Below are 17,010 nucleotides of genomic sequence, written 5' to 3'. Positions count from 1 at the left end.
TTACGCAAAACATTGTACAAGGGTCCGAGAAAGAAAAATTTAGTTAATATTTTATTAAGTTTTTTTGAACATGAGGACAACTTTGGTATTATTCCCAATTTGTGTGGGCAAATATAATTGACGATGTGTACGCAATATGCAGGCATGCCAAACTGTGCACAACAGCTTTTCTGTGGTCGGGGTTTGCTAAACTCGCAGTAAAACGATCGTGAAATGGATTGCAATATTAAAACAACAGACAAGCTGAAGTTGTCACAAGTAAATCTTTAGACATTGTATTTCGGCAAGTTTTTCCATTGGTGTCCGTGTACAGTTGTCATTTGAAACCATATGCGAGTAAGTCTTCAGCTAGAGAGGTAACACTACAATTACTATTTGGAACGGCAATACTTTACTCGACCCATGAAATCTGCAATGTTTTATTTCCTTTTTGACCCTTGCATGTTAGAAACATGCGTACATTCCGACTGAGCTGGAAAAAACCACCTACGATTGACAGCACAAAGGAAGGGAAGTTGTAGAAGAGTTTGTCGGCCTGTTACACGGGGACTACATAAGCACATGCAAGTAGCTTACTGTGACTGAACTTGCATTGCTTCCAGTAATCTTCTTGTTATGCTTTTTGTCAGAAACTATTGGCGGATTTTCTTCAAGAGAAATCTTATTTCAAAAATTTAGGAGTTAGCACAGCGAAAAGCTTGCGTGTACAAAGTAATTGTAGTGTTTTTGCTTTACCGCTGCTTTCCATTTTGTGTGGAAAGAGACTTTCACAAATTTTGTGAATGTAATGGAGCGTTGAATAAGCTAAACTGACTGCGCAGTTGTCAGCCTAATAATATTTGAAGAAAAAATGGAAAGATTGGTTGGCTTATTAAACATTCCTGTTTCGCTATAGTTTTATGATGGTAGATCGTAAACTGCTGAACTCACCAAGACACCATGAGTATCCTGTTGTTAACCACGGCAACTATCGTTAGCATTTGCATATCAGTTGGAACAACAGCATATGGTAAGTTAAAAGTTAAATTTCATCAGCCAATCTCTAATACTATTTGCTGTCTATAGCGCTGTTAGTAATAAAAAAACCTGCTATTTGTACGCCCTAAACGTATAAGAAGACAATACAGGTCTTCCGCACTATAGCATACTAAACTTTGGGAGACGGAGACTTTTTTAAGAGACCGATCCAGTCTTAAACATTGTTATTTTATTCAGAAGACTGCCGAGTCGAACGTTCCAAATGCGAAGTGGGAGATTATCTTTGCAACTGTCCAACATCCAAGAACGTCGTCCCTCAGCTCTACGACCTAAACATAGACCGACAGTGTTTGCCGAAAGCGTTCGTTTGTCAGGGCGGCAAATGCAGCGGTCGGTCAGTCAGTGATTGCGAATGTAGTTCTGAGCAATTACAATGTGGTTGCGCACCGAGAGCCCACAAATGCCTCGGTGGAGTTGGTTGTTATTTCCGCATGCAGATATGCAATGGAGTTTACGATTGCTTAGACGGCACCGACGAAGTAAACTGCACTTGTCCCCGTGCAAAGTTCCAATGCTCCTGCTACAAAAACAACTCATGTCGTGGACTTATGGGATGTTTACCAAGCCGCAAGGTGTGCGACGGTCGTGACGACTGCAAAGACGGCAGTGATGAACGGAATTGTGACATTTCAAAGTTGGGAGTGACAAATGGAAGCTGTGTCGATCAGGGAATACGATGCACTGGGAGAGTTGATTGCTTGAGTGGATCAGACGAAGGAAATTGCACTGACATGTCACGTTGCCAAACCGATATCAGTGATAATTTTCGATGCAATGGTTTAAACGACTGTGGCGACTGGAGTGACGAAATCAACTGCACCTGTCCACCCGATGCATTTCACTGCAAATGTAAAAATCAGGAATGCGCCTTCTTTCGTGGTTGCTTACCTGCTCGTATGAAGTGCGACGGCTGGGAGAATTGTTTCGACGAAACCGACGAGCAGAATTGTCCCAATAAGAGTTGCCGCTTCAACCTGCGTCAGTGTGACGATTCAAGAGGCTGCTTTGCACCGAGCCAAAGATGTGACGGAGTGATTGACTGTCGTGACAAAAGTGACGAGATAAACTGCACCTGTCGTGAAGACCAAGTCATGTGTGGTTGTATCTATGGTGGAGAGGCGTGTCCTTCTTCAGGTCGCTGCATTCCTAAACATTGGGTGGGAAATGGGGTGCACGATTGCGATGACGGAAGCGATGAACCGTGTTTTCTTCTGGGTGAAAGATTTACGTTTTCTTGCAACTTACACGTGTTCAAATGCAACAGCAAAACGGCGGTTGAAAGGTTGCTCACACACCAATCGACAGTTGCGGCCCGGTGTATGCGGCAAAGATCTCCCTGTCCGGGTCGTATCGACATGGTGTGTAATGAAAGTCACTGGCGTTGCGTCGTTCGTATGTGTAGAGGCGTAAAAGAAGAATCAACGGCACTTTACAGTGATAACGGAAGAGTGCATGTGGCACTGCTCGCGTTCTGCTCAGTAGTTACTTTAAGCAACTTTGAAACCAACGCTAAACCTGGATTTAAATGCCGAGGGAAATGGATTACCTTTCCTTGCTTACTATCACAGCCCAATCTCTATGACACTGAGGCACAATGCGCAGACAAATCAGATCTCTGTTTTGTTAACGGGGAGTTCAGATGCTTCATGTGTCTCGATAGAAAACTGGTTATCGGGAGGCACCAGGTTTGCGATGGTGTGGTGGATTGCTACGATCTCTCCGACGAGTGTTTGTGTCAAGATCAAAGCGTTTGCCATGCAGTCTTGGGAGATTCGCAATCAACTTGTCCACCAGGACAAATGCATTGTTACAATGATACTGATTGTGTCGATGTAGAGGCCGTGCTGTGCAACCATAACATTCGGTGTCTCTACGAAAAAAACACAAAGTTTTGTTACCCTCAGACCAACTACACATGGTGCAAACCATTTCAAACATCCAGTTCTGCTATTATGGCAGCCGTGTGCGATGGCCGGCCTGAGTGCGTAGGAGCAATGGATGAGTGCGACAAATGCTCCAACCCTCCTGCATTTTGCAACAACACCAAGTTCATGAAGGTTGCCACGATTGCGTACGTATGCTACGGGCAAGATCCGTACAATTACAACGAGTCACTTTGTCCGAATCGATTCCCCTGCAAAAGTGGACCCTTAAACAGCGTTGACGTCATGCGCCTATGCGATGGAATGTACGACTGTGACGATCGTTCCGACGAATTTGTGCAACTCTGCGCAAGCAAAAGGTTTTACTGTTTGAACGGTCAGCCTTTGTCGGTGCCGATCAGTCAAAAGGAGGATGGTATTTGGGACTGTTCGGACGGAAGTGACGAATGTCCTCCAGTGAGTTCTCGCAACGCAATCTTCTCGAACCAGAAGGAAATGATCGCCAACCCAGTCCTATGGGCGGCGATATGGATTATAGGATTGCTTGCATTGGTTGGCAACACAGCTGTTTGCGTCACCACCGCAAGAGAGCTATGGAAAACCAAAAGGTCGGATGAATTCGTGAGCAAATGCACCCAAATATTTATCTTCAACCTGTCTGCATCCGATTTCTTAATGGGAATTTATCTCCTCGCAGTAGCGGTCAAAAGCACTCAGTTTTCAGGGCGATATTGCTTTGTTGATGCCTCTTGGAGATCAGGACAGATCTGTTCCTTGTTGGGAATGCTTTGTGTGATCTCATCCGTGACGTCGGCTTTAACAATGGCCATGATTACAATTTACAGAGTCTTGTCTGTTTACAAACCGTTTATTACCGTTGCACTCGAACCAAAGTGGGTCTCATTATCTTGTGCTTGCTCTTGGTTTGTTTCTGTGTTTCTGGCATCCTTTCCTCTTGTCGATTTCAAGTCAGGTTACTTTGTATCGAAGGTCTGGTTTCCAAACTACTTTTACCGCCGAGATTACGTTACCTTCAATGACGCAATGACGTTAGCAAGAAGAATGGCTCCATTCAACTCTACCATACACACATGGCATGACGCACGGAACGTCATTAAATTGAACTTGAGACATCAGCCAATCAGAGGCGTTTTCGGGTATTACAGTGAAACAAGTGTCTGTATGCCAAGTCTGTTCATATCACACCACAGTCAGTCTTGGGAGTACTCCATGCTCCTAATAACGGTAAGCTTCCTTCTTTTTCTCCTAATGGTGGTTGGGTATCTGCTCATCTATCGTCGTGGTAATCGGATGGCAGATTCCAGGAACGTGGATACAGGCGCCCAAATGCAGAAAAGAATATCAAGGTTGTTGCTCACCGACTTCTGTTGTTGGATCCCAGTGTGTGCGTTAGGTTTTGTCGCTCTAAGCGGTGTCAATATGCCGTCGTATGTGTATGCGTTGGTAGCTGCTGTTTTGTTGCCAATTAACAGCGCTTTAAACCCGATTATTTATTCCTCCGTGGTTGACAAGTTCGTTTTGAAAGCTAAACGCTCCATGAGTAGACGAAGTACCAGTAACAACACTGCACGGACAACCGGTTTTTAGCTAAACTTTTACGAGTGAAGAAGTAAAGGGTCTTTTAACTCATATCGCGCCCTTTCCAGTCGTTTGCTTGCGTACAAGGGACAGATACTATTTGTATTTTCACCCGAGCATTTCTGTTTTTTATCATGTCCTATAGCGCAATACACATTGCTCTGTTATATTCTTAATGCGCTTGAAAAGAAAACATTTAATCGGCAATACAATGATACACAATAGCACATATTTTTACTCATTGATCTAGCGTGGTAGCGAAGTGAAACGAAATGGCCGAAATGTCACAACACACACATTGGAACCTCAAGGACTTCCAGGAAAAATTAAGCGTATTTCTTTTACATCGCGGCGTTTCCACTTGTATTACAAGGCATTTCTGAACCTGGACATGTACCAGAAGAAATATATAATAATTGCTTTCCTATTCATTGAGTTTTTATGTGCACACACTGTTTCGACCTGTAGGGTCTCGTCACTACAGCTGGTGGCCATTGTGTCGAATTAGTTGGTAGGCTAGCTATTTTGCTTCTGTTCTTTTGTCTTATTACAAGAATTATAAATTGTCAGGGGTCTGCAAGCGAAAGTTGGACAATTCCGCAAAAATAAGTAAAATATTCTAAGACGATCTCCACCCACTTCGTTACTGTACATTTTCGTAAGGGTCATTTAAGTTTGTTTCTTTGATTTCCATATTCCCCTCCATCAAATTTATTTCGTTGTTCGCATAATCTTCTTGTGTGCAATAATGTTCAGAAAACTGGTCTTGTCTGATGTCACTTTTAATGTCGCTCACTTTTTCCAATTTAAACTTACTTGATTGTTCAATAAATTGATTTTTTTCGGCCAATTTCGTTTTCAAACGCCTGCAAAAATATGGGTAAATCGACGCTCAAGTACTTTCGAATAAAGTATCATTTATATTCAATTTCAAGATAAAAAAAATTCAAGTGATTTTCTCTAGCTCACCTAAGAAGAAAGATAATAAAAATTCCCGCCGTCATCATGAGAACATTCATAGAAATGGAAATTCCGGACAAAATCAGGGCAATGTTGTATTTCTGTTGTGTGTTTGTGTCAACTCCTGTCCCCTCAACATTTAATGTACTTTTGGAAGTAGATGTCGCTAAACCCGAATTAGTTGCTCGTGTGAATTTGATTGTGGAAAGAAACGCAAAACAATATTAGGAATTACTTTGTGAGATAGATGTGGATTGTTGTGCATTGGTCGTAAACCGTGACTGAGTTGATGCGACCAGTGCGTCAAATCCAATGATTTTTGTTGTCACCTGAAAAAATGTCTGACTCCAATTACATCAAAATAAACATGGAAAACACAAAAACTATTGAAAACACTTTTCAAGATAAACAATATAGCCTACGTAACCACTTCGAAATACATTTTTACATACGTTTTGATTGTAAAATCTAGTTTGATTTCATGCAGCATGGTATTGAACACAAATACATTTAATGTTTGTCAAGTTTTCTTACGTGGATATCGTACGTTGTTAACGGTTTGAGGTTTACTAACGTGGTCATCAGATTAAAATAAGGTGAGAATGTGGAGTATTGTAATTGTGGGACGTGAACCTCCACCTTTAAACATATTTAACTTATAATTTATATGTGATGCTTTCGGAAGTACAATTACTTGAGCTGTAAAATTGTTGCTGGTTAGGATTTGATTTAGGCCGTTCCAGCGAATATTCACTGCAGAATGGTCCCAAGGAAGGAATTCAATCCTGGTATTAACTAAACAAGCACAGGTTTTAGCAGATTGATAACCACAACACATGGAAAAACAATACAAATTGCAATAAACTTAAACTCACATTTAATTTGACAAGTGTAGTAAGCAGGTTCTCCACTACAGTTCACGCTTGACTGCTCCCATCCTATCCCATAATGCAACGCTCTCTGTTGACAAGTTGTGACGTTGGAAACAGAGAAGTTTGCTGGAGATCCGTCGCTCCAATACCAACCATTGAGTGAAGTGTTAAAACGAGCTCCAATTACAACGTTTAGATCTGCGAGTTTTCAAATCAATTTTACCAAAAAAAGAAATGATATCTCGTAGAGCTCAAACAGCCACCTCAGTTGGAACACTAATTTTTTTGTACGTGTCAAAATCTATAAAAAAACATCCTTAATAACCGACCTGGAGCGAAAAAAGTTTTGGAAATCATATCTGGAGCATTGTTGTATTTGGTGTTTGTGTCGCTCAATAACGTGGACCAAACTTTTGTAAAGTAGAATCTGTATATTTCCTTATATCCTGGCAATGGCAGGTTTTGGGCAAACAAGTGGAAGGCGGTTTTCCAACCTGTAAAATATTAACCGAAACATTCAAGGAGATACGATATTTTTATTGTAACATGAAAAAATTGGTTACACCGCGTATTCCCGAAATTACTTGCCACTTGTGTTTTTGCACGTTCCTGGCACCACAGACCATTTATCATTCCTTGATGTTGGCTTAGAAATAGGGACGCAAAAAGATATTTGAATTACAGAGCCAACCTCACGTGTGTTGCTGTGTAGTAGAAACAAGACTCGGGTATTGATTTACGCAACTGTATCTGTTGTATGTTAAAAGTTACTTTTTGAGCAAGTCCAGATACCACAGTTGACCGAGAGCTTTGGTACTATTCCAATGATTTTTTGTTGCGGTTTGATTCAACGAATATCCGAATCTTCGTTTGTCGTAAATGTTGTAAAACATCCAAACCCTTTGAAGATCTGTAAACAAAGTCTACCTTTGTTGTTTTTGAAAAAAATATTCCGTCGTAACAACGTTGAATTTTACTGAAACGAAGTCTATAACAGTTTTTTTGCAAACATTTATGCCAATATGGCTTTAGTTAAAACAAACTTTTTGTGTAGGTTTGTCTCATAAACTCAAGCAGAGTTGTGTTAATCTGCGGGTCTTCAGTCATTACAAGATTTCCACCCATCAATCCACATTTCTTCTGTGCAGTGTTCGCATCCACAAGATCATCAGACAATACCAAAATACTGTCTTTTACTGCTTCGAAATATCCAACACCTAAAAAATCAAAATATTCCACTTTTTTGCATACCACTGTAGCTTACAAGATACACAAACTTACTACCAACAAACGATGGCTGATGCCAGAATAAAAGCAACAAAGTCTCCAAAATGAGACGCATAATTTTCCCTGCGAGGTAAATTGCCTTCAGGATTCACACTCAAGTTTGTCTGCAACTTTTTTTGTAATTTCTTTTTAGTTTGGAAAAAATGACACTGTCGATGATTTTACGAGTAGATAAAATATATATCAGTAAAACGTAGGGTTTTTACATAAAAGTAGTCGAAAGTAATCTGATACTGAGTCTTTGCCGACCATAATAACTGCTATCTCAGATTTTATCTTATTTCCTCTGGCACACAACAGTTAGTTCCATATCAGCCATTTGTCAAAAATCTGAAATAAAGATTTGTATTCTTGTTCGAATGCTTAAAAGTTATGACAACAGTATGTAAACTCTTTCGACTCAGTTTGTTTGTATTGTGTGGGTCAGGAAGTTTCCATTGCTCCTACGGTTGGATCACTGACTGTACATATTGCATACTGCTGTCCTTCGCACGACGTCGAATCAACGATGTTATTCTAAGTCAGCTTACTCGACACTATGTAGAATAATTGTAACAACATTAGTAAGAGGCACGTAAGGTATATTTCATTGGATTTGTAAATCATTGATTTTGTTGTAACTATGGTGTACGTTGGCCCAAACAGATTTTTGGAAAAGCACAAACGTAACATAACAACGTATAAGTGATCGAGACATAATGTTTTTATTTTGACTTGGCTTTAAAAAGTGACACAAAAATGTTTATATTGAGAGACTCTGTGGATATGGTGTCTTTTACTACAAAAAATAAAATCTCCTCAACAACTCGATTTTTTTTATTTCGAGATGGGCCTACAACGGTTTGATCATGGGATACTTACTTCCTTTGTCCTGGGCCAACTCATCAATGACATTAGATGACCATGTCGCCTGTTCATAACGTTATAGTTTGCACAACGTTTTTTATCTGATAAAAAAATATCTGCAAAAGTCTTCAGTACGGCAACCAAAATTTTGAAGGCAAATTATAAAAACCCCTATAAACAAAAAAGCAATTCAAACAAATGTTACATCTTGCGTTGTATTTCACGATCAGCATGACGTCACCAAACTACCAAGAGAAAGTTTCATCAGCAAACTCGTGTTTTACAACAAGACATGTGCAGTTGTTAGTAAAATAGAATCGTACCCTTTTTTTATATTCACGCCATGAGCATGGCTGCGAAAGTACCAGAATACTTAACAGCCGAGAAAATACCATGATCTGTTACAACATGCAACAATTTCCTTTTTGAACAACGTCGTCGGTTAATCACGTTATTTCGTTTTTTTAAAAAACAAAACATGTTTTACAGTTTAGTTGGCACAATGAGTGTTCTACAAATACGGCTGACACATGTCACAGAATAAAATGCATGATTGAACTTTTCCAAACGAGCTTTTCTAAAACAACTACTTAAGGAATCCAGGACTGTATGACTGCATACTTTCCAGCCACCATCCAATTTAAATCTTCTGCTTCCGCTTTTTCGGCCTGACCGGGCTCCAGACCAACAATAACATTGGCTTTCGAAGTCCTTAACGTGCACAAAGGGGCTGGGTTAAAACCCCTAAGCGCGACTGAGAATGGGGTCACATGGGGCCAGTCAAGATCACCCACCAGTTTCCGATAGTTCAAATCACCCTTGAAAATGACAAGATTTGATTGGGCTAAGCGTTGGTAAAGATCAGGGGAAGATCGTTGCATGACGTAGTAGGGGTCAGGGAACGACCAAAACATGTTAAGAGCATCCGACTTTTCCAATGTCAGCTCTCCGGTTGCGAGTCGCTTTCTAATTGAAACAACAAACTCGGAAACGCACTCGGTTTGTTCCGCGGCTAAACGGTCAAGCGTCCAATCGAAATCTGGAACAGTGACGTCAGAAACAAACCACGGCATTATTTTCGGATGTAGGTGAATTTTGTCGGCAAGTTTGCTGCGTAGAAGGAACTCGCACAGCACTAGATCGGTAAACAGCTCAAAACCAGCGTTGTCCAAGATAATATCCACACAAACCTGCAAAGAATGAAAGTGTTGCATTATTTATGTGCTGGTATAAGAAAAAATGTGTTAGTTTGGTTGTGCATTGACATTTTTGCAATAACAAACTGAATAAGTTCATTCTGACACAATTAATTATGATTGGAAATGTCAACATTATACTGTCAACATATAAAATATTAACAACCAAACATGACAGGATTATCATTCAAATAAAAGGTGGTTAATTACTGCTTGAAAAAAAACATTCCAGAAGATTAAATAATCACTTATCTAATTGCAAATGAAATGCAATACAAATTTTGTTTGCAATGGCCAGCATCTAACATAGAAAAATTACCAGCTTGTTGCTTTTTCTAGTGGCCATAAGACACTCCCACAATTTGTCAACATGATTTACAAGAAGAAATGGCTTTAACTCCTCCAGGTTTTCATGTGGTCCAGATGTTGATTGGGCATTTTCTTTGCCACCAGATATAGAGAGATCACATTTGTTGCCCCAGAGAGAAACCTGACCAGATGTTTAAACTTTATTTTCTGTGTAAAAGCTTATTTGATCATTGTTAGTAGTCGGCAAGATCATTGTTATGTAAAACCAATGCTGCACTGATGAGAACCAATTGGGTTGAAACAGTGGCCCAGTCTGTAATTAAAAATTATTTTTCCTTTTTGAAAGCATTGTTTTTGGTGAAAAAGGATGGTATGAACTTTGCTGGGTTTTTGCTGTAACTCTTGATGCACAGCACATTGTAAAAATTCAATGCATAGATTAAAGTTGTCATTATTTACCTCAATGAAGTCCGAAAACAATTGTTTTACATTTTTTTCATCATTCAAGTGAGTAGGATCAGTGTTAGCAACAAAAAACTTTGTTAGGCTTATGACAGCCTCTATCGATTGTTCCAGTGCCTTTTGCTTTTGGCCCATGAATGGATCAAATGTAGGCATGAACTCACTGCAATAACACAAACATAATAAGGGTATTTTAAACAGATTTATTTGGGCAAGTATTTTAACTGCCTTTTAATGCATATTCTGGGATACATGTATGGAAATGTCATCATTGGTATGTTTGTGATTTGATAAACTGTACCTTTTACTGATAATGCCTTGAATTTTTCTGTACATGTAACATTCAATGTAGAGCCAAGGTGCAGAAAACCAGGTGGGAGGATTGCCATGTTCCTTTCTGTATTTAACACCAAACAATATCCATCATTACTACATTCAAGTTACACAAGACACAATCTTACATGTAAGCATCAAATCGTTGATTCCAAACATCCACATCTGACAGACTGTCGTCAAGGTGTGTAAGAGGCTTGTCAGTCATTATTTCACTCCTTAACTGTGACAGCTGACCGACCACTTTGAGGGCATCTTGACAGCCATCCTAAAAATCACTTATCTGTTACAAATACCAGTGTGTTGTCAATGGTTGTTTCGATTTTATTCAACTGTTGGAATATGTAGATTGTATTTATGGGCTTCGCAAGATATTTTGCAAGTTTTCTATGTGCATTTAAATACACATTCTCATTGAAAACAATACAAAATCACCACAATTTTTTTTCGGAAAATTTCAAGCAGGTTTTATGACACCAAGTCTGAATAGTGGGCTGGTTTAACTGGAGGTTTTACCACAAAGTTTACTTTCCCACCTTCCCATGTTCCTCCTCCACCTTTTTTACATGCTTGTGGCAGGTGTCGACAACGGTAGTCAAGATGTTTGGAATTCGATCCTTCACTGTACCATAGGCAAATGTGCTGAAAGAAATTTACACAAGTTACGTAAAGGACTAACAATCTCTTCAACTTAACCTACTTCTTTTCTGCTGAAAAATAAACGAACACTCAAAAATAAGTCTATCATTCCTATATTTTATGAACATTCATTTCGGGCTTACCCTTTGTACGATGCTGACAAGGGAACTGGAAAAGCCATATGTTTTGCAACAAGTTTTTTAAGGTTTACAAAGCCCCACAAGCGCCACACGCCTCTAAAATTAAGTTGGTAATAATGTCAACAATACAGTGTACTACAACTCCCTTAGCACCAAGTCATGGGGGAATGACAACAACGCAAGCTCACTGAACCGGAACCGCCGGTAACGAGAGATCAAAATGAATAAACTACAGAAAATACAGCAGTTGGCTTTTGTTGAATCCTGTTGTTTTATTCTGATACATACAAGAATCTTTTGAATACATGAGTTTATCGTTTATTTTAAATGTATTTTCGAATACTCGCTAAAATCATTCAAGCGTACAAGTTTAAGCAACGTTGGCCGGATCCACATTCGCGCCGACGGAATCTTTGCTCGTTTCATTGTAATAAAACAAAAGTTCACCGGCGGAAAAGGGTGTGGTATGACCCATCTTTGCATGCTTTAAGAAAAATTTATTTTGTTAATACTGTGCGGTAATATATTCGCAGTTTACAAATAGCAGCGACAGCTAAGCGAAGATTGATATCGGTTTTGGGTTAGTGTTTTCAATTTGTTCTTCAACTGGCTCTTCGTAGCTAATGCCAAAAAAATTGGCCATCTTTTTCAGGAAACTTTCTTCTTTTGCTGTGCTGTCAGCATTGGAGTCGGTTTGCTGATTTTCGCCATTTTCTTTGGTTTGTTTATCTTGTTTTGTTTCATCTGGTGGCTCTTTTCGTTTATCTGCTTTTGTGGCGAGACTAACATAAAAACAGTAAGATTAGGGTCAATTAATATTTTGTAGTCTTAACACTAAAATTACCTCTGTTTTCCCAAGTTTTGCGATAATGCCGCTCTCCCGTCAAGAGATTTAGGACTGACGTCACCGCCGTCATCATCCGTGGGATTAGTTGAAACTCCAGAATCAAAGGAAGGTTGTTTCTTCGGCAAAACAGGAGGTACTCTCATTTTCTTCGCCGATTTAACATTACTGGGAGGCAAAGGACCGATGTCGCTTACGTCCTCATCAAAGGAAGGAGCCCGTCTTAATGCCTTTTTCTTTTTTGGGGACCTTGTGCTCTTCAAACTTGACCCGCGACTGCGATTCCGGTGACGCAGAGGTGGAGAATGGTTGGATTCAATTTCAACTGTTTCGGGAACTTCGGGCATTCGAGGTTGCGTCTCGTAATAATTAAACCCTTCCTCGCCTGGGAGCTTTTGCACAAGCTCAGCAACAACGTCAATTTCTTTCCGCTTTTCGATGTCGTCCTTGCGGAAGAGAGATGCAACCCGCTTTACAATCTTGCCGTCCGACTTCTTGTCGCCTCCCTCCCGTTTGGCCCAAACCACCCACCAGCCTTCACCTTCACCGTCCATTCCCGTCCCAGCATCAACGACTGACTGTATTTTTTCGCTCAGTTCTTCAGCACCCTCGTTCCGCTGGTTACGAATTCCTTGGACACGTACAAGTGAACGTCGTCGCCGTACACCCACTGCCGAGTTCGAGCGTGAAGCTGACACGCTGCCAGGTGGTGGTAAAGAGCCATCTGCAACGCCCACGCCAAGCATTTCTCCACTGGATTTTATGATGTCGATTTTGATCATCTGAGAAGGCTCTCTTGTTATTTCTTTCCGTGTGGATTTTCTTCTTGGCATTTGTGGCTTCCGATCAGTCACTGCTTCTACATTACGATTTGGTGACTTGATTTTTGTGTTTTTTATGATGGGTTCTTTGGTTTCCGGTGTAATGCTGGAGACAGGGCGAGTTGGCGGATTGTTTGCGGCACTTGGTAGCGAGATTTCTCTCTCGTTATACTCATTTCCATTTGGCGATTTTACTTTTGAGTGCTGAGCCTCATTCGTGCGCCGATATTTTTCCTTTTCAGGTTTTTGAACAAGTTTCGTCAGGTCCGTTTTTTTGGTTTCGTGTGTTTGTTTTTTCAAACGTGTAGGGACAGAGTTTGTTGGGATTTCTGGCGACCTTTCAATGTCCACTGGACTGTTCTTTCTACGTACGTCGCCAATAGAAGCGTAAGTTAGATCGTCGAAAGAAGCAAGCTGATAGTTCGAACTTGAATCACTGAAGGTCTCTCTACTTTGAACACTTGTGCTTGTTGCTAGGGACGGTCGCCTTGGGTGTAGTATCGGTGGTGATGCTGGCTGGTCTGCATCGCTGAAGCTCATGTCGTAATTCGTGTTGAGCGAACTTTGATTGTTTAGCGATCGTGTGCTTGCCCTCATTCGTTCCAGTTCAAAGTTTTGCCAACGTTCCATCAGCTCGCCCTGTTTCTCGACTATCGCAGCCAGACGATGAACAATCACAAGATCGCTGCTGGAGGCGCTGCGTTCAATGCGAGACCTTGGAGTTTTACCGCTTGTGTTCAGATTACCTGCGTGACTTCTATGCATCCGACGTTTCGTCGACAAATTTGTTGATTGTCGCCGAGCAGCAGAGTGTGGTCTGTTGGCGTGTGGCTTTTTCTTTACTTTTGAGTAGATTGGCTCTCTTGCTGGGCGACGTTCAGGGACTGGGCTCACAGGTAGGATATTTGGACTAATCGGTGGGTCGACCGGGCTCGCGTAACCGACGTCAGACATTAGGCTCTCTGTGTCCTCACCAATTTCAGGAGGTAGAAAATAAGTCTTCGGCTCTTCCCTTTTAGGCACATAATCGGCCATCTGTGGAACATACGCCTTAAAGTCCAGTTCTGGCTGTGAGATGTCGATCATTGACACTGTGTGTTCCAAATGCTTTGCGCTGGCCATCAAAATCTCGGAGTAAGAAATCATCGCTCCCGTGTCGCAGAAATCCTCTGGAGGAGCGAATGATGAACTGTTCACAGCCGCCACAAGATCCCCTTCGCTTTTGTGGTAACTCTTCTTCAGGAAACTTGCCTTTTTGGCCACGGGGTGGAGCCTCTGAGGTCTGATTGTAGATTCTTTTCGTTCTACCGGGTTTTCAGTGCTCGACTCTTGGTTCTGGTCAATTGGATTTTGGGTTTCGCTTAATTGGTTTTCAATGGAGCTTTCCGTGGTATTGCCAACGTCTATCTGGGATTCGTTGCCAGGCGATTCCATTGGTTCCGGTTGGTCCGTTTTGTTTTCAGAAGTTTCCGCGTTCTTTGTGTCCGTCTCTGGAGGTTTGAGGTCACCTGCTATAATGTATTATGAAATAAGTTTATGACAAATGACAACAAAAATGATTTTGTTACGCCATATGTACTAACACTATAAGCTTTAAAACTCAATCAAACCACAACTTTCGCGCATAATTACCACATGGATATGTTATGTATGCCTCAATTATTTTTGCATGTAAGAATTTAAGAATTCAGCTCTGCTACCTGTTGAGTTTCGACGATCGGTTGGTTTTCCGATCATATTCAACTCAGCCATGATCTTCTCGTTCAACTTTCTCTCCTCCTTCTCTTGCCTCCGTTTCTCCACCTTCTGCATCACTGCGCTGACAACCGCGATCTTCCTACGAGGTAAGCTCTTCCCGATGGCCGAGAAGAAGGACTCCTCATCCAGATCGGCGTCGGCAACGTATGTCGGTCGGAAGATCTCCTCCTGCGAAGAGTTAGGGAGGTGGATGAGGCAGCAGGACTTGTTGCGCGTAATCCTTTAAACAATAGGCATCACGCGTCCGGTGATTGTAATATCAGACATGCTGCTGGTAGCTTTTGCACATGTTTGTGAATAGGGTGGGGTAAATGCAATGGCCGGTTTTCAAAAAAAATGCTCTTTTAATTTATCCATTTTGTTTTTTCACTGGCACTTATTGCCTTCCACAATCGATAAAATTTATACCTCAAGAGTTCGTTTTTGATGTAAGGATTCGTAATCGTCATCGAGGTCATGGAGTTTGTCGTCAACGACTCCACCTTTCCCAGCTCCACTTTGTCTCCTCTTGATAATAGCAATGCGCTCCTTTTCCTCCTGTGCCTTTCTCCTTTTCCACAAGTCCTCATCAGTGATCGTCCCCTCCAATTCCGCTGACTCCTTGAGCAGTTTCTTGCGGATGAAGTTCTTCCTGGGATTGGTATAAAGAAAATATAGACGAGCGTTTCACGAAAAATTTACGAGAAAAAAGTGTTTTCGGAAATTTTTTTTTCAGTTTTTTAACAACATTTCGAACTGGAGTTAAAAATGTAACGCGACTTCACACTTGTTAGTGTTTAAAACTTTTTTTTTACCTGTACTTGGCCATTGGAACCGTGTTTTGCGGTAAAACTTCAAGACAATCTTTTGCCTTCTTGCTATGACTCATATCAAAACCCACCGATGTCTTCTGCAAAAAAAAAACTCAAAATGGAAAATTAGTTCAAACAAACTCCTGCTCATTTAAAAATGAAAGATTTTGGAAGAATTTTTCCAATTAATGTTGCAAATAATATTCTAAGCCTATGTGATTAAACCGAAACACTAAATATTAGGTCTGTTCGGTATCTTACCATTTCAAGCATCTGACGGTCGCCACCAGCTTGCGATATGTTGGCACTAAATTGTGGCAACCAACTTTCAACGGATGACGAACTGTTGCTTGTATTTGACGTCACCACTGATGAGCGCCTGCTGCCCGCCATGTAAGGATGTTTCTGGAGAGTTTTGATGTCTGTTCTGGACATGGCGGGTGGTTTGTCTTTATCTTCAACCGGCGATAAAGGAGGAAGGTCAGCGTAAAGGTCAAAGTTGTCCATAGTCACTTTGCCATTGGTTTTCTTGATTTTCTGCTTGTAGGTGAGCATCGTCGACGAAGTGGTCAAAGTTCAAGAAGAATTCAATACTGTTCGACTTTCACTTGAATGCAAATCGACATAAAAAACAAGGACTACACCGAATAAACACTAAAACCAAAAGTGGTAAATATCAAACGTTGTAAACATGCTGATATTGCACATAAACCTACACAAATATTCGAGTATATAGACTGTACCTTCACTTCCAACTTTCAATGAAACATGTCTGAAACACTGGGTGCGAACGAACTTGTGTTTTTTTCTTTGGTTAACGACATTTCTGACGTAACATGGTCCGATGCATCGCATTGCGGTTACTAATCGAATTATTCGTTTGTGATATTTTTGGGCGCAACCCGATTGGCGACGTGATTCGATTTGTTTCCAAGCCCCGCATCTGGTTTAGCAACGCGGCCACGGAACTGCGTGCGAAGCGGGGCGAGAAATGCAAAGAATCAATCTATCTCTAAGGTAACACTTGCGAAATTGGCGGTCACATCACTGGTTTGGAATGCGTCAAAAACAGGACGACACGTATGAACAGTTAAGTGACCCCTTTTTTCAAGGCATTCCTTACGCGCTTATATTGCGTTATCTTTTGATGGGAGAATGATACCTTGGCTGCGATGCCACTGCACCCTAATAATCTTGATACGATAGCTGTGATAGCCAAGGTCCTGCCTTTT

General features: G+C 41.0%; 4 protein-coding genes across 4 annotated transcripts; all 4 read right to left on the bottom strand.

Moving 5' to 3' along the window:
* Positions 1–4,660: 4,660 nt before the first annotated feature.
* LOC145889822 (uncharacterized) lies at positions 4,661–6,786 on the bottom strand. Its single transcript, XM_082980858.1, has 7 exons — positions 6,682–6,786; positions 6,356–6,550; positions 6,175–6,275; positions 6,015–6,119; positions 5,716–5,809; positions 5,490–5,646; positions 4,661–5,386 (listed from the first exon to the last, which is right to left on the bottom strand). Exons 1-7 carry the CDS (start codon positions 6,707–6,709, stop codon positions 5,164–5,166), a joined length of 903 nt encoding a protein of 300 aa, XP_082836984.1. The 5' UTR covers positions 6,710–6,786; the 3' UTR covers positions 4,661–5,163.
* Positions 6,787–6,791: 5 nt separating this feature from the next.
* On the bottom strand, positions 6,792–7,694 carry LOC145889947 (uncharacterized). The gene is made up of 5 exons (XM_082980995.1): positions 7,634–7,694; positions 7,396–7,569; positions 7,124–7,262; positions 6,937–7,056; positions 6,792–6,846 (listed from the first exon to the last, which is right to left on the bottom strand). The coding sequence occupies exons 1-5, from the start codon at positions 7,692–7,694 to the stop codon at positions 6,792–6,794; spliced, it is 549 nt and encodes a 182-aa protein (XP_082837121.1).
* A 1,013-nt stretch (positions 7,695–8,707) lies between these two features.
* On the bottom strand, positions 8,708–11,707 carry LOC145889290 (damage-control phosphatase 1-like). Its single transcript, XM_082980226.1, has 7 exons — positions 11,568–11,707; positions 11,322–11,427; positions 10,914–11,053; positions 10,754–10,849; positions 10,450–10,615; positions 10,001–10,171; positions 8,708–9,675 (listed from the first exon to the last, which is right to left on the bottom strand). The coding sequence occupies exons 1-7, from the start codon at positions 11,603–11,605 to the stop codon at positions 9,076–9,078; spliced, it is 1,317 nt and encodes a 438-aa protein (XP_082836352.1). The 5' UTR covers positions 11,606–11,707; the 3' UTR covers positions 8,708–9,075.
* Positions 11,708–12,117: 410 nt separating this feature from the next.
* On the bottom strand, positions 12,118–16,333 carry LOC145889945 (uncharacterized). The gene is made up of 6 exons (XM_082980994.1): positions 16,040–16,333; positions 15,782–15,876; positions 15,396–15,618; positions 14,922–15,155; positions 12,409–14,717; positions 12,118–12,346 (listed from the first exon to the last, which is right to left on the bottom strand). Exons 1-6 carry the CDS (start codon positions 16,331–16,333, stop codon positions 12,118–12,120), a joined length of 3,384 nt encoding a protein of 1,127 aa, XP_082837120.1.
* Between the last annotated feature and the right edge of the window lie 677 nt (positions 16,334–17,010).

This window comes from Ascidia mentula, chromosome 2, assembly GCF_947561715.1.
Source record: "Ascidia mentula chromosome 2, kaAscMent1.1, whole genome shotgun sequence".
NCBI lineage: Eukaryota > Metazoa > Chordata > Ascidiacea > Phlebobranchia > Ascidiidae > Ascidia > Ascidia mentula.
Note: the sequence above shows the minus strand (reverse complement) of the source record. Positions and strands in the feature narration are given on the sequence as shown.

Excerpts from the sequence above, each read along its gene's own strand:
- LOC145889822 (XM_082980858.1), bottom strand. The coding sequence starts at position 6,709 with ATGATTTCCAAAACTTTTTTCGCTCCAG. Across the intron at positions 6,551-6,681 it reads CAAAACTTTTTTCGCTCCAG|ATCTAAACGTTGTAATTGGA; the intron begins GTCGGTTATTAA and ends GAAAACTCGCAG. Across the intron at positions 6,120-6,174 it reads GCAACAATTTTACAGCTCAA|GTGGAGGTTCACGTCCCACA; the intron begins GTAATTGTACTT and ends ATATGTTTAAAG.
- LOC145889947 (XM_082980995.1), bottom strand. The coding sequence starts at position 7,694 with ATGCGTCTCATTTTGGAGACTTTGTTGCTTTTATTCTGGCATCAGCCA. Across the intron at positions 7,263-7,395 it reads GAGACAAACCTACACAAAAA|ATCTTCAAAGGGTTTGGATG; the intron begins GTTTGTTTTAAC and ends CTTTGTTTACAG. Across the intron at positions 7,057-7,123 it reads TATCTGGACTTGCTCAAAAA|CAACACACGTGAGGTTGGCT; the intron begins GTAACTTTTAAC and ends TCTACTACACAG.
- LOC145889290 (XM_082980226.1), bottom strand. The coding sequence starts at position 11,605 with ATGGCTTTTCCAGTTCCCTTGTCAGCATCGTACAAAGG. Across the intron at positions 10,172-10,449 it reads TGTTTTCGGACTTCATTGAG|GTTTCTCTCTGGGGCAACAA; the intron begins GTAAATAATGAC and ends ACATCTGGTCAG. Across the intron at positions 9,676-10,000 it reads CTAGAAAAAGCAACAAGCTG|GTTTGTGTGGATATTATCTT; the intron begins GTAATTTTTCTA and ends CATTCTTTGCAG.
- LOC145889945 (XM_082980994.1), bottom strand. The coding sequence starts at position 16,333 with ATGCTCACCTACAAGCAGAAAATCAAGAAAACCAATGGCAAAGTGACT. Across the intron at positions 15,877-16,039 it reads ACCGTCAGATGCTTGAAATG|AAGACATCGGTGGGTTTTGA; the intron begins GTAAGATACCGA and ends TTTTTTTTGCAG. Across the intron at positions 15,156-15,395 it reads ATCAAAAACGAACTCTTGAG|GAGGAGATCTTCCGACCGAC; the intron begins GTATAAATTTTA and ends AACTCTTCGCAG.